General features: G+C 29.5%; 6 protein-coding genes across 7 annotated transcripts; 3 read left to right on the forward strand and 3 right to left on the reverse strand.

Annotated features, from left to right (window-relative positions):
* The first annotated feature begins 200 nt into the window (after nucleotides 1–200).
* On the forward strand, nucleotides 201–5,259 carry side-III (sidestep III). Its single transcript, XM_017901957.1, has 14 exons — nucleotides 201–1,124; nucleotides 1,594–1,726; nucleotides 1,797–2,005; nucleotides 2,097–2,207; nucleotides 2,293–2,496; nucleotides 2,567–2,712; nucleotides 2,782–2,932; nucleotides 2,994–3,124; nucleotides 3,210–3,369; nucleotides 3,489–3,785; nucleotides 3,864–4,184; nucleotides 4,291–4,581; nucleotides 4,657–4,766; nucleotides 4,853–5,259. Exons 1-14 carry the CDS (start codon nucleotides 953–955, stop codon nucleotides 4,964–4,966), a joined length of 2,550 nt encoding a protein of 849 aa, XP_017757446.1. The 5' UTR covers nucleotides 201–952; the 3' UTR covers nucleotides 4,967–5,259.
* A 1,398-nt stretch (nucleotides 5,260–6,657) lies between these two features.
* Nucleotides 6,658–8,741, reverse strand: MED6 (mediator complex subunit 6). Its single transcript, XM_017901985.1, has 6 exons — nucleotides 8,682–8,741; nucleotides 7,654–7,687; nucleotides 7,401–7,560; nucleotides 7,129–7,303; nucleotides 6,808–7,054; nucleotides 6,658–6,737 (listed from the first exon to the last, which is right to left on the reverse strand). Exons 2-6 carry the CDS (start codon nucleotides 7,679–7,681, stop codon nucleotides 6,658–6,660), a joined length of 690 nt encoding a protein of 229 aa, XP_017757474.1. The 5' UTR covers nucleotides 7,682–7,687; nucleotides 8,682–8,741.
* Nucleotides 8,742–8,781: 40 nt separating this feature from the next.
* On the forward strand, nucleotides 8,782–10,349 carry Naa80 (N-alpha-acetyltransferase 80). 2 transcript variants are annotated; one of them, XM_017901987.1, is made up of 4 exons: nucleotides 8,782–8,834; nucleotides 9,540–9,659; nucleotides 9,726–9,859; nucleotides 9,957–10,349. In XM_017901987.1, exons 1-4 carry the CDS (start codon nucleotides 8,782–8,784, stop codon nucleotides 10,295–10,297), a joined length of 648 nt encoding a protein of 215 aa, XP_017757476.1. In that variant the 3' UTR covers nucleotides 10,298–10,349. The 2 variants fall into 2 exon arrangements, with proteins under 2 accessions (XP_017757476.1, XP_017757475.1); XM_017901986.1 differs by having other exon boundaries at nucleotides 8,809–8,887.
* A 320-nt stretch (nucleotides 10,350–10,669) lies between these two features.
* On the reverse strand, nucleotides 10,670–12,005 carry LOC108548895 (flavin reductase (NADPH)). Its single transcript, XM_017902027.1, has 5 exons — nucleotides 11,778–12,005; nucleotides 11,296–11,460; nucleotides 11,128–11,217; nucleotides 10,932–11,063; nucleotides 10,670–10,830 (listed from the first exon to the last, which is right to left on the reverse strand). The coding sequence occupies exons 1-5, from the start codon at nucleotides 11,848–11,850 to the stop codon at nucleotides 10,685–10,687; spliced, it is 606 nt and encodes a 201-aa protein (XP_017757516.1). The 5' UTR covers nucleotides 11,851–12,005; the 3' UTR covers nucleotides 10,670–10,684.
* A 642-nt stretch (nucleotides 12,006–12,647) lies between these two features.
* LOC108548967 (proteasome activator complex subunit 4) lies at nucleotides 12,648–19,093 on the reverse strand. The gene is made up of 13 exons (XM_017902129.1): nucleotides 18,834–19,093; nucleotides 18,577–18,717; nucleotides 18,301–18,472; nucleotides 17,841–18,239; nucleotides 17,623–17,771; nucleotides 17,221–17,543; nucleotides 16,170–17,142; nucleotides 15,816–16,086; nucleotides 15,361–15,741; nucleotides 14,696–15,256; nucleotides 13,153–14,610; nucleotides 12,858–13,046; nucleotides 12,648–12,788 (listed from the first exon to the last, which is right to left on the reverse strand). The coding sequence occupies exons 1-13, from the start codon at nucleotides 19,037–19,039 to the stop codon at nucleotides 12,648–12,650; spliced, it is 5,364 nt and encodes a 1,787-aa protein (XP_017757618.1). The 5' UTR covers nucleotides 19,040–19,093.
* Nucleotides 19,094–19,966: 873 nt separating this feature from the next.
* Nucleotides 19,967–23,816, forward strand: alpha-Man-IIa (alpha-mannosidase 2). The gene is made up of 7 exons (XM_017901954.1): nucleotides 19,967–20,095; nucleotides 20,171–21,531; nucleotides 21,596–21,934; nucleotides 22,013–22,321; nucleotides 22,396–22,924; nucleotides 22,993–23,145; nucleotides 23,219–23,816. The coding sequence occupies exons 1-7, from the start codon at nucleotides 19,967–19,969 to the stop codon at nucleotides 23,804–23,806; spliced, it is 3,408 nt and encodes a 1,135-aa protein (XP_017757443.1). The 3' UTR covers nucleotides 23,807–23,816.
* The last annotated feature ends 1 nt before the right edge of the window (nucleotide 23,817 follows it).

A 23,817-nucleotide genomic window follows, 5' to 3' on the forward strand; every position in this document is an offset into this window, starting at 1 on the left:
GCCAGAGAACAACCCTCCAAATGTCGAGAAAGCTTTTGCATTTCCCGAAATGGACGAACGTTCTTTCTAGTCAGTTCGCGAAACAGTGCAAAAGAACGGTGTTCGCGTAAACGGAAGGTGATTCTGCAAACTCTTTCCTAGACCTTCTCTCGATAGCCGACGAAGTCAAGAAACGAATGTTGTCGGAGTTCCACGAAAGTAAAACAGGGGAACGTGGAAGAAGGAAGAATGTGCTAATTCCTTCACAGTGCAGTGAAAGGTTTTCATCGTGAAAATTCGACGAGCTTATAAGATATATTATACTGTTCACCATGAAAGTGGTGATTATGTTCAACGAGCACGTCAGGTGTAAGAGAAGTATAAGAGTGTCCTAATCATTATCGCCATTGTCGAAGCGTATCAACGGGTTAATAAGGAGCCGGCGCTTCTACGCTCGTGAAACGACAATAATTTTGAACACGTTTGTACACGACCTACTAACCGAAACCATCGAGGTTTATTTCAACCGCGCTTTCCAACCTCCTGAATCGATGTAAGCAAATGAATCGGGCACGAAGGACGCCTTATATTCGACGTAACTCATCGATGGAGACAAATGCAACGGGAATAGTGTGAAAGAACGTGAAAGTGTCCATTATTGGTTAACACGAAAGTTCTCTCGTTCGCAAAACGATTCGTTCTCGATGCACGCTTTAAGCAGAGAACGATCAAAGAATATTCTGCCGAAAGATTCTTACGGCGGTAGAATTAATCGGTGAGCGTGTCCTGCGCCCTGTCCCTTTGTCATTACTCGAGGGAGAGAAAGAGAGAGTGGGGGAGAGAGAGTTGAAACATCGTACGTTCGTCGAGGGCATCGCACACGAAACGGTGGAGGTGGGAGGAGGCCGTCTACCTCAAGAGGTGGAATGATAATAAAGGAGAACCACGGGACAGGCCGGCACGGGGCGACATTATGCAAAGAGCTGATCTGAATGTACCGAACTTACCCCTTAGACCGTTCCCCCTTGGGATGGCGATAGGTGCGCTCGCTGATATCGCGATCAAGCTCATCATCAGCGGCTACATACTAGCCGTGGTCGTGTACGTGAACGCCACCGGCAATTGGGATAAGGACGATGATCTAGGTACGTTAAATTATGCGGCGAAATTTTATGGAAAATAAATATTTTAAAATAGAATTTGTAGATTTTGTTAAAGATGGGAGCTTCTACAGTGTTTACTTTTCGATTGGAAAAAGAATTTGCGAGGGAAAGTATATCTGTGTAATTTATTTACATTTGTATTGGTCAGATATAAATGTCTGACTAAGTATTGGTCGCTTCTACTTAAATAGATATCCAACTATGTGGAACAATTTGGAACGCGAATGCTTGGTATTCATTTCGAATACTCAAAATTGCCGTGCCCTAAGTAGCTTCTGTATACGTTTATCAACCACATGTCTGACCAGCTAGCTAATATATTTACTTATACTACTTACTACATAGATAAGAATCTTTACCATTTTCGCTAAAGACAGATTTATTTTACGCATTTCTTAAATATTTTCAAAGAACCATATGTGAACATAATTCTTATTTTTTTCTTCGTTAGTGGCAACTTTTGAAGTCAGCGCTGTTCTTGGACGTAACGCTAGATTGCCTTGTGACATTGAACCGTCCACGCGCGAAGATCGTGTATACATGGTGCTTTGGTTTCGCGATGACGCCGTGAAACCAATCTACAGGTACCGTTTAACTCGCAATTTAGAGAATACGAATTAATCCAAACAGAATTCAAATAATAGGTTGTTTCAGTTTCGACGTGCGAGGAAGAGCATTTAACAAAGCTCTGAATTGGTCGGACAACACCGTGGTTGGACCGAGAGCATACTTCGTTACCGTAACGAAACCGGCTACACTTTCCTTGGAAGCAGTACAATTGGATGATGAAGGAATCTACCGGTGCAGAGTAGATTTTAAAAATTCACCCACAAAAAATTTTCAAGTGAACCTCACTGTAATAGGTACGAGTTCGTGTATACAAATTTGATGAAACGTTTGATGTATGGAAAGAAGTTGTTAAAGTTTTTCGAATTATTTCTAAATTATTTTTAGTTCCACCTTATCAGCTTTTAATCTACGACAGCTCTGGAGTTGTAGTGGAGAATACCGCAGGACCATTTCAAGTAGGTGTAGAGTTTGGTCTATCCTGCGAAGTAAGGGGAGGTAATTCTTAGTTGCTTATTTATTTAAAACTATTAGAATAGTATTAAATTTGGTAAAGTTGAGTTTTAAATGTCTTTAAACATAGGCAAACCGACACCAGTGGTCAGTTGGCTTGTGAATGAGAAAGAGGTGGACAGTAAGTTGGAGGAAATTGGAAAAAATGTAGTCGTCAGTAAATTAACAGTACCTCAATTGAGAAGGGAACACCGTAACACCACTTACAAATGTCGAGCCTGGAGCACAAATCTAATACCTCCATTAGAAAAAACTATTGTCTTAGATGTTTATCGTAGGTGTTAAATATTAATATTATAAAAATTAATAATATTACGCAATATCACGGTACTTTATTGCTTCAGTGAAGCCACTGTCGGTGAAAATTTTGTCAAAACCAACGGTTCTAGAAACGGAAAAGGACTACTCTATTATATGTGAAACAACAGGATCACATCCTCAAGCAGAAATTACTTGGATGGAAGGAAACAACATTTATCGCAGTGGCGAAGTATATGTTTGCTACAAATTTTTAAAAAGTGTTTTAATATTTTCATTCATGGAAGTTGCAATTATGTAGGTGCTCAATGGTGGTAATACCTCGGTGGTTTTAAGCACCCTCATATTTTCACCGATCCCCGATGATCACGGAAAGATCCTCAAGTGTCGAGGAGAAAATCCAAAACTGCCAGACGCATATCTAGAAGACTTCTTTCAATTAAACGTAGTTTGTAAGTACTATCAAATTTGTAACAATAATATTCAAACAATAATTGGATATCTATTCCACAGTTCCACCTAAAGTACAATTACACTTGGGTAGCACTCTAAATGCAGAAAAAATAAAGGAGGGTGATGACGTTTATTTCGAGTGCAAAGTTCGAGCCAATCCAGAACACCATAAAATTACGTGGAAACATAACGTGAATATTTTACTACTAATTTACTTATTATAGTATTGATTATAGTAATTAATATAATTATCGAATAACTATCAAATAATCATAGGATGCGGTGTTAATGCAAAATTACTCGGCTGGAATAATTATGAGCACTCAGAGTCTGGTATTGCAAAAGATAGGTCGAGACAATGCAGGAAATTATACATGTCTTGCTAGTAATGATCGAGGTGAAACAACAAGTTCAGTAGTAACTTTACGAGTGCAATGTAAGTTTCAATTCTAATATAGATACTATAAAAAATAATTCATGAATAAGTTGTATATTAAATGATATAGTTATCTTTTTCTTTTTTATCTGTTTTTTTTTTTCTATCCTGACCTTTAGTTGCACCAATGTGCAAAGCGAAAGAAGTATCTATCATCGGAGCATCGTTGGAAGAATCGGTAAAAATCCGTTGCGAAGTAGATGCTGACCCTAATGAAGTAGAATTCGTCTGGGAGTTCAACAATAGCGGTGGGAATTTTGAAGTTGCTCCAGCAAAATTTGACGGTAATAATGGAACAATGAGTGAACTTATCTACACGCCAGTATCTGAAAGAGATTATGGAGCTTTAACATGTTGGGGTAGAAACGAGATTGGAAAGCAGGAAGTGCCATGTATCTATCAAATTATTCCAGCAGGTAATTTTTATGTTTGAATAACTAATAACAGACATCTACTCTGTGTAGAAAAGAAACCAATTTGATATACATTTCTAGTAAAACCAAATCCTTTGAACAATTGCACAATAAAAGCATCTCTAAATCAAAGTTCCGAGATCTTGGAAGTGGAATGTGTACCAGGATATGACGGTGGACTAAGACAAGAGTTTCGATTAGAGGCATATGAAGTTCTTACTGGTAATTTAAGGGTGAATGCGTCCAGCGTGTCCGCTGATGTACCGATATTTAGGATCGCCGTGGCAGATCTTCTTCCAGCGACACATTTTTACCTTGTTACTTATGCTGTGAACGCGAAAGGAAGAAGTGAAGTGAGTTTGTTAGAGGATATAATGTTGAGGGATTCCGAGAAACATACAGGTAAAAAATAAAAATTCAAAAGATTATAAAATTATATTTACCAACAACTTTAAAGAATAGCAAAGATATTGAGTATTTAATTGCCATTGGTAATCTTTTATTTTAGATAGTGGAGTGAGCATGGTTCCACTTATTCTACTTCTTATCGGTTGCCTAATGGCATTCGGTGTCACTGTACTTTCAGTGATGTTAATGATGTATCGCCGCAGGGGTACCACATCTCCAGTTCATATTGAGCCTTATATGAAACAACCGATAATTACTCCTCCGGATTCGAGGAATAATTCGATGCTCGATGTTACACATGGAGATCATACTTATTTTGTCGAATACACATTAAAACAAGTCACTGATTATGCTCTCAACAATCAACCAGACATCATTCAATCGCCGCAAGGTAAAAATTTTTTTGTCCTTATCTTTGTGTATAACATAATTCGTGTATAAAATAACTTAATGGATTTTATTATAGATCAAGAAAAAATAAAACGCGAACCACAATTATTTTTACCTGTACGACCAGACACGCTGTTTGCACCGTATGACATTCATAAACAAGGACTTCAAAGTAACAGATGCAGCGTAAGTATACAAATAGTACTATATAATAATATTTATAATAATTAATAGTATTAATACAATTTGTTCTTTTGCCAATCTTTTTACAGCTAAATCCATTCTCCACAAAATCTTGGGAACCTATTAGTTTTAAAGCTGATCGTAATTTAATGAAGGAGATCATTATCGCCAATTCTATACCAGGTCCAGAAAGTTGTGTCTAAAAAGTATCAAAGAAAACGAACGAGTGAAACATATCAAGAGGACAGATATTTCAAAGCCTAAAAAAACGATCGTACTGTATAATTATTATGTTGATACCGAGAATGAACATTAAACGAATTGCAACTGGTCCCCCTCCCCCTCCCCGGTCGAGTTGGTGTACATTGCACGAAGAAACGGCATAGTACGAACATTACGACATATTACACTGCTTACAAGTCAAATGTCTCATCATTGAAAAACCTATGGAACTGAAAACAATCTAGAAATTGTCAAGACTAGTTGCATACTAACTAAACGCTACACGTGGTGTATTATTCCAAGTTTAATATATTTTGTGTCAAGTCTTAGATGGTTTTCTTATTCTATCAAAAATTTCATCCATAATTACGACAATATCCATTATCTCTTCCAATAAGTCATCTTAATCTCTTGTCTCTATCGTGCATACTTAAAATAATGCATGCTGCACGTAAGTATATTGAAGAGATGTAACGCAAGATTTTCCATTATTACAAAGATATGCGCGAAAATAAATGCCGTAAATTGATATCACCAACGCGATAATTCCAGCAATCAATATTATCACACAAATTCTTTTCCGAATTTTCCCTAAGATACTTAGATACCATGCTTGACCAGTTGACATTGAACTTTGCATAAGTAAAGTTCTCGGCATAATGTTTGCTTTTTTATTCATATCTTGTGAAATATCCTGCGATTCTTGCATATATCTTCTTTGCCATTCATTTCGCATTGGCGATATCTTGTACTGAGAGAAAAAATTCATACTATTCCTCTTCGAAATTTAAACAAATTCTGAACTAAAAATTTTCATTGATATTTAACGTTACTTGAATATCGTAAAATTTATTTATTTGCCGACGAACTAATTGGATTATTTTACACTTCTCATGTTTCAAATTTCGTATAAATTCATCTTCATCAGTATCACAGATGGTTTGTTCATATATTTTTTCGTCTACATACTTTTCAATACACGTATTTCCATCACATATCATTTTTTACCTTACATACCATCTGCATGCTTCTGCATAATAGAAAATTACAAATGAAATTCTAAAAAAAAAGTTGAAATACTAATATATTTAATTAATGTAATTTTGACGGCTTAAAATATTTTTATAACCACTTTTTTAATTAAAAATTTAACACAATGCATCACATTAAATCGGTTGTAAAAATCAATATGAAAATTTGTAGCAAAATATTGTTCAGTTTCATTCAATAATTATAAAAACATAGTGTAATTTTATAGATCAGATAAGATGCTACTTTAAGATATTTTCGTTTAATTCGAGCATAAAAACGTTAAGGTCATCCTCCATCTACATAAGAAAAAATAAATTGTTCAAATACTATCTTTTTTGGTAAATGCATTAAAAGAAATGTAATAAAGAAATGAATAATCCAGATTATCAATGGTGCAAGAATAGACAAAAATGACAAATGTCTTGCATTTTTTAATTTGAATTTCTGTATAAATTCAGTAATTCGTCAGAATACATGTACATACATACCAATTGAACCATATGAATTGCATTCATTCTACAATCAAGGAAATATAATTAATTATACTAAATATCTATTTCATAGAATGAAAATGATCATAAAATGCATTATATACATGAAATTTATTAGTCTTATATTATTATTAAACCACAAATTTTTATTAATTAACTTTTGGTTTCTTTTCTGGTGGTGGTTTCATATCCTTCTTTTCTGTTTTAACTTCTTGTTTAATTTCTATTGCTAAAAAATTAAATAAAATTTATTTTTATATTTAAAATACTTTAAAAAAAGTATCAAAATAAGCACTTACAAGGTTCTATAGCTTGGTGGACTGGTTTTGGAACAGGTAATGGGAATTTTCGTGTAAGTTCTGCAAGTAACATATCTACCCTTTGGCGCTGAAATAAAGAACTCGGTTCTTCTCGAACAGGTGTCTCTTTCTTTGCTGCCATGGCTTTCCCATTTTTAAAATCCCAGTAATAACCTTTACTAGGATGATACCTTGAACATGAACTAGCTTCTTCAAAAGCAGACTGTAAGTGATGTACCGTTGATAACTGTAAAATATAACTCTTTAAATTAACATTGTCCTTAGATAATATTTGTAAAATTTTAAATAAATCATAAGCACCAATCTAGAGCTCACAACTGATGCCAAATCAGGAGCTTGATACACAACACCAGCAATAATATAATAATCTGCAAGTGGTGCTGCTAAAGTGGGTGAATGTCGATGTTGTTTTCTAATCACATACAAAATAGGTGCTTGTACATGTAAAAGTATATACTCAAGGCCTGTCATATTTCTGAAATTAAACATTTAATTATTAGTAATATTTTATACTATTGAATAAACTTTCTGAACTTTTATACATTGAATGAACTTTCATTCATTTCACTTACTGTAATTGATCAGGACTTAAACGCTGCATTTTAACAATTTCATTATTACATGTTCTATCATAAAATGGGTTACTTCTTTCAGAAAAATAATCCATAATATTATTTGGATTTAACACAGGAATCCATGCACTGTCATGCCAAGACAATCCTAAAGGATTTTCTATCGATTGCGTCAAATAATGAATAGAAGGTTAGAAAGAACATAAACAAGTTTAAGTTTTAATAACTTCAATTTATTCTTATATATTATTACCTGTTACAGGAGGTCGTCCAGATAACATCTTTGTCTTAGAAATTATATGATTATTAAATATTTAAAATATTTCTTTCATTTACATAATTGCATTTAATACCATTTATGCATTGCACTCTTATTGAAGTTCAAACACAGTATTATTAACAATGTTATTAACAATATTATTACAATGTTATGTAATTAAAAACATATTTTTAAACAATTTGTATAAATACCATTTATTGGACTTAAATATTAAATCTAAACATTATTCAAAACTTAGATGAAATGCAAATAAACCAACTACAATCATCGATGGTTCTCAAATAACTTAAATACTTAGATTTTTAATTCGAGGTAATAACAAAGAAGAAATAAGAAATATATGGCGATTTATCAATATTCATTTTATTTATTTTCATAGATAATAAATATAAAAAAACTGTATTATTTTTCTTTGTGCATCTCTAAAATTGTATCATTCAAAAACGTTATTGACCATCACTGTCAAAGTAAAGAATGCAGGACATTGTTCACATATAGAACAGAGGCTATTAAAAAAATGGGTCAAATACTAAAAAAGATGCACGCGTTTGCAAGAGAATGGGTCATGGACATGTCCTAGTGAAATACTTTAAATATAAAAGAAAATTTGTATATCATATATCAAATTATTAAAATGTATAACTATTCACATTTTTATACATAAATATGTATAAAAATAAAGTAGGGAATAAATTATTTCCAAAAAATTTATTTTAAATTAATTTATTAAAAAATAGATAAAAATGAATAGCTTTATCAATATATATTAATGTTTCATAATACACACACACACACATACGCAAATATTTTATTTTAATAGATTAAATCGATCTACTAAAAAATAAATTAAGAAATTTTTTATAAGGAATAAAACAATTAATTAAAATAATGTACTAAAAAGTAATAGAACAATATTTCTTACAAACATTGTATAAAATTCTATTAAAATCAGAAATTTTATGCGATTATCAGATAAAAGCAGTATATTGGTAGGAGAATACCTTCGAGTGGAGTGCTGTATTTTGTAACAGCACTGGGTGCACCAAAAATTTTACATAATAGTGGGGATATGTTGTACAGAAGTATCATTCTTGGCTCAAGATGATATTAATCTCAAAGCTATTTCCACACGAGATACATATAAGCGATGTACAGTGACCTTTAAACTTGCGAGTTAAGTTCTTATCACTCAATTAAAAAAAATACGGTAAGCATATCTACAGCAATCTATTTATTACACACATGTGTCACCACATGTTACATCTTATTTTTCGATACCTGTCAATTACAGGTTGTTGTACATTTTTCCATCTAAGAATTCAATTATATATATGCCAGGAACACATTCGCTTTATTTAAACATGTTTTGTTATAACGTTTTGAATATGAAATATGCACTTAATAATACATTATTTCTATTTAATAAATTCTTTTCCAGTATTTTTACATCGTAATTTGTATAAAAATATTGTAATAATTTTGGTCGTATCGTTATTTTTCTTATGATGCGAAAAGATTTTATCTTCAATATTTTTCTAGTAATAATGAATTAGTTTTAGCTCTTTTCTCAAAGAAGTTAGAATTGTATAGCTATGATCATAATTACAAAAATAGCTATTTTATGTAATGTCACAAAACCTACATATATTTTTATAACTTCTCGTTATAATTATATTTTTTTTTGTACGTTTTTAATTTATTTCAATATTTCAATTACTATATTACAATATTACAATAACTATTACTATAAATAATAGGAAATTTTTATCGATTTCTTTTTGAAATGTTAAAAGAAAAATTAAATTAAATTGTATAACAGCTTTTTTGTTAAATTATATTACTGTAATTTATAATTACAGAAAAATTATGTCCACTATTGAAAAGGATTATAAAATAGTACCACTTCATAAACGACCAGATTTAATTCCAGAGTGTTGTACATTATTGAATTCTGAATGGCCAAGAAGTGAAACTGCACGGTATATTATAATAATTAATTATAAAATAATCTATTTAAAAATTAAATGAATTTCTGTGTAAAATAGGTTAAAATTTCTAAATGTATCATGTGACGAATTTCCCATATGTTTTATACTTATTGATAAAGAAGACAGAGTCCTTGGTCATTGTAAAATATCTTTGATACCTAGATTACGTAACAGTTGTTTTATACAATCGGGTGAGTACGGTTACTTTAAGAAAAAGAAAAAATGAAAATAAAAAAAGAAGAAAATTATTCTTTTTTTATTTATTCAATTTCTTATTTCATATTTCAGTATTAATTGACTATCAATGTAGATCTCGAGGACTTGGATCTAGACTATTACGAGGTGTTGAAGAATATGTAGCAAAGAAAGGAATTAAAAATGTATATTTAATCACTAAAGGCCAAGAAGTTTTTTACTTTAAAAATGGATATAAAGAGTGTGATCCATTTAAAGCATCAGGAATCAATGATGTTGTATATTCTAATGCAGCATTTACTAAAGCAAAACTTAAAGAGAAAAGTACACAATGTTGTGGTCCACCACCACCTCCAATGCCAAATTTTCAGATGCCAAAATTCTATGATTTAGGTGTTACAACACATAGAACACACATGGTGAAAAAATTATGATCATAAACAGTGACAGTCAATTTTACTTCTACAAGATTCTTTTATATTCCACATGTATATTTATTTATTTATTTAGAAAATTATTTTTGTAATTACTTTTAACTATGGAATTTCTCATGCATACATCTCATTCATATATCTCAAAACATACATTATAATCATTCCAACAAATGTTCAAAATCACAAAAATTATCTAACAACTGTACAATTCATTAGTATCAGTGCAATACATTTGTATAAACTAGAAATTATTCTGATAAATTTATTTATTTTTTATTCTTCTAAAAAAATGGAAAAGATTCTTTAAAATATTTTAAATTTTGTACACATAAAATGTATTATTGAAAAAAAATTAAAATGTTGATTTGTATGTAAGTTTTTGTTATATTATGAAATATTAGCAATACCACAAACTTTTTGATAATGTTCTGCTTGTTGAAGGCTTTCAATAAGAAAAGCACCTAAATCATATTTGGAAATTGCCCGACCAGGAGATTCATCATGTTTGATCACATATTTTGAATTTTGTACATCTACAAATAATCAAAATAAGTATTAAGATTCTCTAATTATAAAATATGTGTCAATAACTTTTTAGAAAATTATAAATAACAATATTTAATATAATAAATACCTGCAATATGAGGTGGTAATACCGCAATCCATTTTAATTGACTTTCTTTGAGAAGATCAAACATACGCTGGTGATCTGCATTTAAATCTTTAAATATAGTGGGCACGTTTTCAGGTTTATAAAACAGAAATGCTGCAAACAAAATAATAATGTTTCATAAAATTGTTGCAAGTAAGAAAGTTACACAAAAGTTTACCTGATAAACAAACAGATACTAATTCTACATTGTGCACTTTCATAGCATCTATTATATTTTTCATACCATTGGACAATATTGTAGTTGGACCTAAATAAAAATTTAAAGTGAAAATTGAACTTAAGCTGAATTAAAAAGTTAATAGTTTATATGAAAAGTGATATTTACTCAAGTCATTCCTTGTACCAAGCACAACAACCACTGCATCCCTATTAGATACCGCATTTGAAACTTGTTTTCCATTGGTGATATCTCCAACAATAATTTCGACTTTTTCTTTTAAATTCGTTGGAACCTTACTTTCATCTCTCACAAATATTCTAACATTTAATCCTATATTTTTAAATATAATTATTAGATAAGAAAGTAAAATTAATTTTGTATATGATCTAATTTAATTTTTCATGTATTTAATATTTGTACTTTCTTAAGTGCAAATATAATATAATCATTTTCGTAAATTACACAGAATATAAATCTATTAGCTATTTACAAATTATAAATATACCAGAAAAGAGCTATACACAAAACTAAATACAATTGATCATGATAACATTAACTATTTATAAAATTTCACCACTACTTAGTTTAGGATAATTAAAATTTTTTCCGACGTATATAAATGAGGTAAAAAGTAAATAACACTTTACCCTTATTTATAGCGCTATTTAAAGCACATAATCCGGTGTTTCCTGTAGCTCCAAATATCACTATTCGATTCATGGTGATACAACTACTATTGGATAGATACTGCAAATTCGATATCTACTTTAAGAACTTAAAAGTCATTGTTATCAAAATTGCTATGTCATGTCTATATAGAATTTCGAATTGCAATTTCAAAAGATTTGCAAGTCAGATAATAACGTTCATTTTTACTGATTTGTTATCTTGGTATCGTGTATAACTGATTAAATGAAAAGAATAAAGTTACTAGATTTGTAAATGATTGAGATTGTATCCTTTAACCTATGTCGCAATAGTAGATTTAATATTTTAATTAAAAAGTTTCATACTTAGCATAAATATTTTCTAAGTAACATATTATTTCATATAACATTCATTTTTTTAAATTTTTTAATATAAGAAAGTAAAAACTATCTCAAATATACGAATTTGCTTATAAACATTTAATTTGTTAATCAATTAATGATAATTAAAATAAACCTAATTTTCTCAAATTATAGTAACATAATTATAATAACAAATTATTGTATCAATACATAACAAATGAAATTGCAATATAATTTATTTCATTAAATTTTATAAATTACCATTTATTTAATGCTTAACTTAATAACAAAATATTTAAATATATTGTTTTAACGAAACCATAATAATTTGTATTAAACTTATACAAATATAAAAGACTGCTTTCAATTAAATAAATAGCTTATTTTGTATTCTTTTTATATTATATTTCATATATCTTCATAGTGCAATACCGATCATTTTTTATTAAATATCATATACACAATTTTTATATTATTATTACTAAAAAACTTTTCATTATGTAATAGTTAGGCATAATAAGATGGAGGCATTATTAAATCTTGCAATACAATTAACTGTTCTTCTGTAAAATGTTGTACATATTCCTCTACATCTCCCCATCCATTATGAGTTCTCTTAAAATCATCTAAAGTTTTTTTAATTGTCATCTGTAGTTCAAAAAAATTTAATTATTCAATGAGATACATTTATATAATTTTAATTTATTAGATACTAACTGGTATGGGTTGTGGATCATTCATATGAGCACGAAGATGTTCAAAGATTGGAGGTACATATTTTGGTACATCATATGGATGAGCCTGGATAAATGCACACATTCCTATTATAGCTGCGTGACGAATACGTAAAGTATCAAATTTTAAGTTTTTATGTATTTTATTTCTTGCCCTTTTTTTGAATTCATCCTAAAAAAAATTAAAGAATCTTATTTACAAAATTATTGTGAATAACCATAAAAATATTTTGTAATTAATATTTACAATTATCATCAAATATTTCAAATATATTTACCAATAAACATTCTTGTTCGGGTATAAACATACAATGCACTAATCCACTAAGAACATTACCAGCAGTTTTTCTTACTTCAACTCGTTCATCTTCCAATAAATGTAAAACTATATCTTTAACACAAGTAACCCACATTGGATTACTTAAAAATGTATACATATTGTAAAATACCCAAGCCTGGAGAAATTCCAAACAAGCAGATCTTGTCCACCAAGAAACATTTTTTGACATTTTTTTTACTGCTTCCAAGACTATTGACATATTACATGGTAAAGTAAACGTTTGTGCATATACTGTTAAAGCAACTGTACACGATTTTTGCAATTCTTCATCCGTTTCGTAAGTTTCCATTTGATATATAATTGGAAATATTTGGTATAATTCTGGTGGCAAACCATACCATGTACAAGACATATTTACAATCCATTTACAAATTGTTTTAAGTAATCGAATTGCTCTTTCCTTTTCTTTATTTATAAGAGGTAATTTCGGCATAATTTTATTTATGAATTCTTGAATTTGTGGTACTGATTGATTGTTTGAAATATGTGAAGTTTTTAAGCCTGTAAATACTGTTACTAAAGTAGAACTCAAACAGTCTCTCACATTTTCAAATGGATCTGCTAATAATCTATCTTCTATCCGTTTCAACAAACGTTGTAATAATTCTAAAACGCGCCATGATTGTTTAGTAAGAGTTGTTTGCAAAATAAATAGACGGCCAGATTCAATAAAAGACGGTCCTGATTCACCAACATAAACTTCTTCCATTAGACATTCCAGTAACCAATGTTGCCTATTTGGATCTCTATGTTCTTGAGCTATAGAAAAACAATGAACCCAATCCTCCAGAGTTTCTGGTGTCAAATTATTTAAGGCAAGTTTTATGACTGGCAACAAAGAATCCCACATTTCACAAATCATATTAAATGGCCAATGCTTTGAACCCTTAATAATTCCCGCAATAATTTCAGCCGCACATTTTTGGCTACTTTCTTGTTTATCCTGTACTAACTCGTGTAAATGCGGCAAAAAATTTTTTAGGAATACTATTCCATGATTACGAAAAAGACCTTTGAAAAAACGATATTTATAACTAAATTTGTCGTCCTTTTTTATTTCAAGACTATAAAACTTTATAAGTTTCTTGATATTTTGTAAATCATTAAAGAAAAGATCGATTTCTTTCTCATGGTCTGTTAGTTTTCGTACATTTGGATCTAGGCATGGCTGTTGAGATGATGGTACATATATTTCAATCTTTTTTGGCCATGTATAATATCCTATATATGGTTGATGAATAAATCTGGGTTCATCCCATTGTTCTGCAGTCAAAGGACGAGTTTCGTAGTTATATTGAAGCCATGTATTGTCTGGTCTGTATCCTAGTATGAATTTCAATGGCTGATGTTCTTCTGATTTATTTTTATTTGATGATGTTGGTGGATCAATAGTTATCTTGAAATTCAAAAATTAATATTTAAGTTATATTGAAGTCAATTCCAAAATAAGTTCATTTCCTAAAGTAGTTAGTTTCCTTTACCTTTAGATGTTTTCGTTTTTGTTGTTGCAACATGCATGTAACTACGCGAAGAGCAATATTTCTTTCACTTATTGAATCATGTATTAATGTTTCTAGAAAATAACGAACTACTTTTGGCGAATATATTTGTTCTGGATGAGCTAAATGTCGAATAAAGTCTATTGCCATTAAACGATGTCGCCAATGTAAATTTCTTTCCAAAAGAGCATTTAACAAATTATTTATCAAGTCATTATATGATGCTAAATTACATTCATTAAACGCTCGAACAAGTTTTAAACTTTCTGTAACTTCGTTTTCCGTAGGTTGATGTAAAGTAGGTTGTGGATTAGTTTCCCATAAAACAGTTGCAATTTCCGAACATTTATTCGGTATTTCAAATGTAATAGCAATTGTAGAAAACTGTTTACTTATGAATCTCATAATATTTTCCTTCAAACGGATTATAGATAATTTTTCAGATGGTTTAGAAAGTACCATAGCAGTCCATAAATCTTTCAATATATTCCAATCATGTTTTGTAATTGTTTCTTGACATTTAAGTAAAACATGAAGAGCTCCCTACATAAAAAAGAAAAAAGCATTAACAGAATTTTGAATTAAAAGTTATTTATTATTATTATTATTTTTATTATTATTATTATTATTATTATTAATAGTCTTACTTCATATGCATCATGATCTATTTCTGGATCCTCTTTTAAAACATCAAGTAATTTTGGGACAATAAATCTGCATGAAAATGGTAGATAGTGAAAAGCTCTAGAGAGAATGCACTGAGCTTGTCCTCGAACATCAGCATATCTGCTAGTAGCCAGTGTAAATAATTTTAATATTATTTCTTTATGAGTTTCAGTTAAATTAGAAACCTGCGAATATGAACGTATTACGTGTTGAAGTTTTGCACGCTGTAGTACAAAGTATCCTATTATTCCCTTTTTCCTTACTAACATATCTTTCATCATTTTGTATACACTTTCTGTATTTTTGTACTGTGCAACAGTATTAGAAACCCATACTGTTCCTAGTAAAAGATAACTCCAAATCTAGAATAATAAATTTTATGTTTATATTATTCTTTACTATCTTATTATTTTGAATAGCATAATTAAATAAATACCTTTATTAAAGCAAATAAGCTTTTTGTATCACCTTCTGTATTCTTTAGTATTACACTTTGCAATTTACTTGCAAGTGTTCTAATATAATATTTAACATTATCACCATTAGGCATTGATATTTTATGTTCCATGCCAAGTGTTGGTCTGAAAGGTAGCCACTGTAATGACGATTTTACTAAATTTATTGGTTTTTCTTCCCATACAGGTAAAACAGATTCACAACCTTCAATAACGCTGTTTACAATATTTAAGCTAGTCAATAACTCTTCCCTAAAATCACATTTATGACAAATTTTATCATACTTACCCTTAATAAATTGTATTAAACTTTATAAAAATGATTAATAATTAACCTTGTTAATATGGTCCAGTTTTTACAATATTCTTCTAATTTATTTGTTTCAGGAATTAGATATTTCAAGAATAGTCGATTTATTGTAGCCATTTCTTCCTTACCAGGTATGTACCATTTAACGTTTAATGTATTAATATTCACAATTTGTCCCCAGTGTATTATTCCATCAGTAGATGTAAAATGGTATGGTACCATACTGGATAATGAATTAAGAATTGCTGTTAATAATGTACAAGCTAAATTACTTCCTTCTCTTGATTTTAAAATTAATACATGGTCAAGAACTGTTTCTAATATATCTATATAATGTAATAAATTGTTCCCTGTTGTACAAACAATTGCAGATAGAAGCAACATTGCATGTAAAAGACGATCATCCAAGTGTTCTTCTTTAATAATATCATTATTTTCACAAGTAATATCTAGAATAGTTTGTGAAAGTACAGGTAATAACGTTTGCAAAGTTTCTTTGCCATTAACTCGGGCAAATACTCGACACAAATCAGCTGCCAATTGTCCAGCAACCTTAATTTCGAGTATACGTTCCGTTATAAATGTGCATAATTTATTTAATGCCTTTTTAAATACTGAATTATTAATCTGCATTAACAGAACCGTACACACATTATACAACACAGTTCCTGCAGCTTTTTCTAATTTACTTTTCACTCCACCAGTAGAATTTTCTAATCTAATCAATTCTAAAGAACTATGATCTATGAATGAAAATATTTTGTCCAAAAATTGTAAAACAAATTCTTCAAATCCAGAAGCTATTTCATAATCCATCCTGTCTTCTGTACTTAATGCTATAATTGATTTAGAAGTATCCACAATAGGTATGAAACAGGCATAAACTGAAATAAGACGAATTGCAAGAAAGCACTTTTCTGGATTATTTGGGTCAATGCTAGATAGAAGCGAAGAAAGTAATGGTAATATATGTTCCGGTCCTTTTGCGTACGTATAACCTGCAAAAAATTTATAATTTACAAAACTAGAAAACAATAAATTATGTCAATATATAGTAAGTAAAGTACTATTCACACCTTCATTTACATTTTTAGATCCTTCTGCCATTGGTCTAGCTATAGCTTCCATACAATTAAATGTAGCAATTAATTTATATGATTCTGTTGTAAGAGAATCTAATGTAAACGAAACTCTATCTAAAACATATGGAATAACCAAATTGGGCCTCATAGTGGCAAGATATTGTAATGCTTGAGAAGCCTTATGAACAGTTAACTTATTAAACATAGCTGCCATGGTTACTGGCATCATGCTTTTAACAAATGCATCAACATCATTCTCGGTTAATCTGTATTCTTCAGGAACAGGAGTTTCCCAAGTTTGTACAGCATACCGTTCTCTATAATATAAGTCAAACATATATTATAAATTTATATACATACTCACAAAAGTTAATTTAAAAAATTATTAATTCTTACTTGTGCAAGCGTGTAATAAAATAAAATGATAGGTTTACAAGAATATCTTTTAATATTCCCAGCCAGCAACCACTATTAGCAGGATGAAAATATGTTTCTATGGTTTTCAAAAATTTTTCAAGATATGTCTGAGCACTTGAACCATTTCCCTAGAAACATTAAAAATATAAAATTATACTTTATTTAAATCTACTCTTTAATTTAAAATAAAATATTACCAAAACTGCTACTATCCATGTTGTTATAGGAATTGCATCTATTTCATGGTGTTTATATCTTTGTGTTTTGTTATATGATACTGGTAATTTTAAGCATCGCATAAATCTAGTAAACATCAATGACATATAAGGTTCCCAATTAATGTATCCAATATTATAATTAGCTAATGCTGCCATTAACTTCATCATTTTATTTTCCCATGTTGGTGCATTATGACAAACTTCCCATAATGCCATAAATTCTTCAAACCATAATTGATATCCAATTGAATGATGTTCAGGAGGTAAGTGTACTGGTAAGAACCAACGTAATAGTTGTATACTTTTAAACATTGTTGAAGAATCAATGAAGTACAAAGTTGGTCTTAGTTCATCTAATATTTCCTGTGTTGCACTCAACTATCATGACAAATTAATTTTGATTCTTGTTATAATTCATTTAAGAAAAATATTTACTTACAGGAAAATAAACATTTGCATATATAATAAGTGACGCTGTTGCATTCTCATAAAAAGAACAAAAACGGTACATTTCAGAACAATTTTCTTTCGCTTTTATTATACGAAGAATCATTTTATAAAGGGGTCTCCATGGCAATTCTAACTCATCTGGCGATATTAATTTCTTTTTTCTATAAATAATAAAATAATATATAATAAAATAATAATAAAATATTATTCTTATAATGAATAATGATTTCATATAATAGTATATAAAACAGTTATATTAACTTACTTCAGTAGTAAAAGTAATGCAAGCAGACATTTAAATGTAGAAGCTGTAGGTATTTCTGAAGCTGTAACCAGTTCATATAATAATTTTATGAGTAAGATGTGATCTTCTTTGCTAAAGTGTAATCCATATATGTTTATGTAACTAGAAAAAATAGTCATGAATTCAAATTTTCTAGTAAAATTTTGTCGCTTATATTATATTGAAATATAATTACCAGTTTTGTTAAATAATAAAATAATATAGAAATATATACTCACTGGCATAATTTATTAACCCAAACATAGCAGCCTGGCCATACTTCATTACACATAACAGCTCGTCCTAAATTTGCCTTAATTTCGGCTAATAAAGTCTGTGATTCTATCTTTAAATCATCTTCATAAGGTAACAATTTATTATATATAAATTTATTAAATCGAATATCCACATTTTTGCAAATACAATCTGTAAGATCCTCGTTCATTGTTGGTTAAAGAATCTTATTACAAGCACAAAAAATACAAGTAGATGTAGTCTACAAATGAACACACAGTACAATGCAAAATCATGTATATTATTAAATCAGTAACAACTTGCTTATTCTACTTCGATTTTATTGAGTCATGTTTTGCATTTTAGGAGGCCATACTTAATGTATAAAAAGTAAGAAAGAAAATCACTATAAAGCTAGAGAAATTTCATATTCAATATATCGATAGTTACGTAAACATTAAAATTATCGATATCAAAGTTATTGATAACAAGTTTTCATATTTGATTTATAAATATATAACTAAATAATTATATTGTTTTATAATTATATTTATAGATTGTACTTATCATTTTTTTACTTTTTTATACATATTTACAATTTTATATCATAATATAAAAATTATAAATATAGTAACAAATTTTCTTATCAAAAGGTATTTTTCTCACTCATGTACTAATAAATTATTATTAAAAGTATGTTTGAGTAAATTTTTAATACAGAAAGTTAAAAGTAAGAAATTTAAATATATATCTATTGTCTATTATGTTTTGTTGTAGGTATCAGAAATACATATATATTTTGTTATGTGCAAACATATGGCGGCAGTTGTGAGTGCATATATAAACGCAAGTGAACAGTTAATGTAATACTGATGTGTTATTTTAAATGAATTTTATGTTATATGAATGAAAAAATATTATAATTATTTATTTGTCTTCCTTTAAAGAAAAAAATTAAATTTTTTGATAAAAATTAATATGTAGCCTTTAAAATGAACATATAAACAGAGTTGAAATCAAATTTTTGTATTAAAAAAATATCTATATTTTGTTTAATATCTTAAAGATTTAATCTTTAAATGTTATTAATTAGTTCAGTTTAGAATAACATTATATTTGAATTAATAAATGAGTAAAAATGAGGATTAGGAAAACATTAGCAATTCTTAGTACAGGCTTAATTTTAGCCTGTTGTATCCTAACATATTTAATAATGGATCTAACACTTTTCTCACCTGGTCAAGGATCCAAGCTTTCTGTTAATGATGTAAGTCTGTTATATATTTATATGATATAATATACATATAATGAATAAAGATAACCTATTGTTTTTAATTTTCAGAATCAATGGCTACACTTTGAGAATAGATTGGCAAAATTGGAAAAAGATTTCAATAAACATCATGCTAATTATGCAAAACAAATTATGAATGCATTGAGAGAAGTAGCTGAAGCAAAAAATTTGGTACCCACAGTCCATTCTATAAATCAGTCTATATCATCTAGTTCTTTACATCTAGGAAAAGTACTTAAATGCAATTTTAACATACAGAAAATTCCTGTAATAGACATTCAAATGTTAGATATGTATAGACAATTAGAATTTAATAATGTGGATGGTGGAGTATGGAAGCAAGGATGGAATATTACATATGATGACAAACAATGGCATCCAAATAGAAAGTTAAAAGTCTTTGTTGTTCCACATTCTCACAATGATCCTGGTTGGCTTAGTACTTTTGAGAAATATTATGCATTTCAAACACAAAATATATTAAATAATATGGTAATAAAATTGGCAGAAAACAGAAAACGTAAATTTATTTGGGCAGAGATATCATTTTTCCAACTTTGGTGGGAAGATCAGCCTAAAAGAACTCGTAATTTAGTTAAACGTTTAATTCATGATGGTCAATTAGAAATTGTATCAGGAGGATGGGTCATGCCAGATGAATCTGTTTCTCATTGGATATCCCAACTCACACAACTTACAGAAGGACATCAGTGGTTAAAATATAATTTAGATTATACACCAAATTCAGGCTGGGCCATTGATCCATTTGGTCTTTCTCCAACAATGCCATATTTATTGAAAAAAGCAGGACTGGAAAATATACTAATACAAAGAGTTCATTATTCAGTTAAAAAAAAATTAGCTAAACAAAAACAATTAGAATTTCGTTGGAGACAATTATGGGATAATGATGGATCAACAGAAATCTTTACACATGTGATGCCTTTCTATAGTTATGACGTTCCACATACATGTGGTCCAGATCCAAAAATATGTTGTCAATTTGACTTTTATAGATTACAAAATTTTGGATTGAGTTGTCCATGGAAAATAGCTCCAAGAGCCATAACTAAATCAAACATTGCAGAAAGAGCTGCTCTTTTATTGGATCAATATCGTAAGAAAGCCCAACTTTTTAAAACGGATGTGGTATTAGCACCATTAGGAGATGATTTTAGATATACACAATACACTGAATGGGATGCTCAATATAATAATTATCAAAAACTTTTTGATTATATGAATCAGAATCAGCAAATGAACGTTCAAATTAAATTTGGAACTTTAAGCGATTACTTTGATGCGATCAGAGAAAAACACAATTTAAACGAATTTCCTACTTTATCTGGAGATTTTTTTACATATTCTGATAGAGATGATCATTATTGGAGTGGATATTATACATCAAGGTATATTCAAGTTAAAATTAATCATAATACACTGCCCACAACATGTTTATTAAATACATTGTAGGCCATTCCACAAACGATTAGATCGTGTATTATTAAGTTTATTGAGAGCATCGGAAATATTAACTACTATAGCTTGGACCAAAGGTAATGAGAATTTAGTAGAAGGTACTCTCGCACAACGTATAAGTAAGGCAAGAATGTGGCATTCTTTGTTTCAACATCACGATGGTATAACTGGAACTGCTAGAGATGAAGTTGTTATAGATTATGCTAAGAAGATGATAGAGGCCTTAAATAATTCTGCACATGTATTACAACAATCAGTAGTTCATTTATTAAAAACTCCACAAGAATCTACTATTGATACAGATGCTGTGTATATAACCCTTGACGAATCTAGGTTCGAGAAGAAATCTATGTATCTTTTTCTTTGAAAATTAACAAATATTATATCAAAAAATTACTTTTTATGCTTTAGATTACGACATACCAGTGTAGGAGACAAATATGTACTAATATTTAGAGATGAAAATCCTTTAAAAAAAATTATTCTGTATAATTCTGTTCCAAGACAAAGAACAAAAGTACAAACACTGGTTGTATCTACTCCATTTGTTAGAGTTACTGACCGAATGGGTCAAGCAGTCCAATGTCAAGTCTCTCCAATCTGGATTGGACCTGCTGCATTAACTGTTGCTAGATATGAGTTATCATTCTTAGTTACAGTACCTGGGTTTGGTATCACAACATACATAATTCATGCTTTACCTAAATCATCATTCCCACAGTATGTTATTTTATTATTTAAATTGCCAAATATTTATTTTTGCAATACAACTTTTTATTGTTTATTGTGTATAGGGAAGTGCATCTTGCGAATGTGACTGTTTTTAATACAGACATAATTTTTCCGAAAATACGGGGTTTTGATCAAATTCAAGTAATACCAAATGCACAAGAATTTTCAATTACGCAACGACCAGAATTATCTGCGTCTTTTGGGAAATCCGGTCTCCTGAAAGCTTTAAGAGTCAGTAATACAACAGTTCCTGTTCACTTAGAATTTGTTAAATATGGTACCAGAGATTCTGGCAAAGATAAAAGTGGTGCTTATTTGTTTTTACCTGATAAATCAGAACCAGATTTAGTATATATGGATAAATGTATTATACACTTAATAACTGGACCCATTGTATCTAAAGTATTTGTAGAATTTGCACATGTACGTCACACTTGTACATTGTACAATTCCCCTGGTGCTGATGGACTTGGTTTACATATTCATAATGAAATTAACATATCAGAAACACAAAATTATGAACTTGCTATGAGACTTAGCACAGATATAGCTTCAGGAGACCAATTCTATACAGATCTAAATGGCCTTAATGTAAGTAAAAATATATGAAATATTATATCATCATTGGTAAACATATTAAGAGGATAATTATTATTTAGATGATTAAGCGTCAAAGATTTCCAAAACTTCCTACACAAGGAAACTATTATCCTATGGCAGCAAGTACATACATAGAGGATAAGAGGATTAGATTAACAGTAGTAACAGCACAACCATTAGGTGTAAGCTCTATGGCATCTGGACAAATTGAAGTATGTATTTAATATTTTGCACATTTATATAAAAACACAATAATATTGTAATACATCAAATATTTTTTTATAGATAATGCAAGATAGAAGATTGCTTCAAGATGATAACAGAGGGCTTGGTCAAGGTATAACTGATAATTTATTAACAAATCATATATTCATGTTCATTCTTGAAAAGAGAAAACCGTTTTGTACATTTCCAACGCCTCCAACAAACCACCCATCAGGATTACTATCATTATATGGTCATTTAGCATCAGAAGAACTATTATATCCTATAATTGCATTGCATCCAGATAGTTCTTTATCTTTTAATTTAAATCCATATTTCTCACCACTGCGTTACGACTTTCCTTCGGATTTAAGTGTTGTCAGTTTTCGTGTATTTCCTATTCCTGAAGGAGCTGGTAAAGGTATTGGAATGGTTTTGCATCAAGCAGCTTTAGACATGTGTTGGAATGACAATTCTTATTTACGTTATTTCAATGTTTCTGAATCTGTAGAAGTTGATTTAACAAAATTTCTTAATTATATAGATGATTGGATTATTAGTAAAGCTTCTCTTACATTCCATAATGTAGGACCATCATTGAAATCACCTATTGTTAACTTATGTCCACACCAAATATTACCAATCTTATTTCATAAGACACAATCTTAAACAAAATGTCT

This window comes from Eufriesea mexicana, unplaced genomic scaffold, assembly GCF_001483705.2.
Source record: "Eufriesea mexicana isolate 0111107269 unplaced genomic scaffold, ASM148370v2 scaffold1653, whole genome shotgun sequence".
Taxonomy (NCBI): Eukaryota; Metazoa; Arthropoda; class Insecta; order Hymenoptera; family Apidae; genus Eufriesea; species Eufriesea mexicana.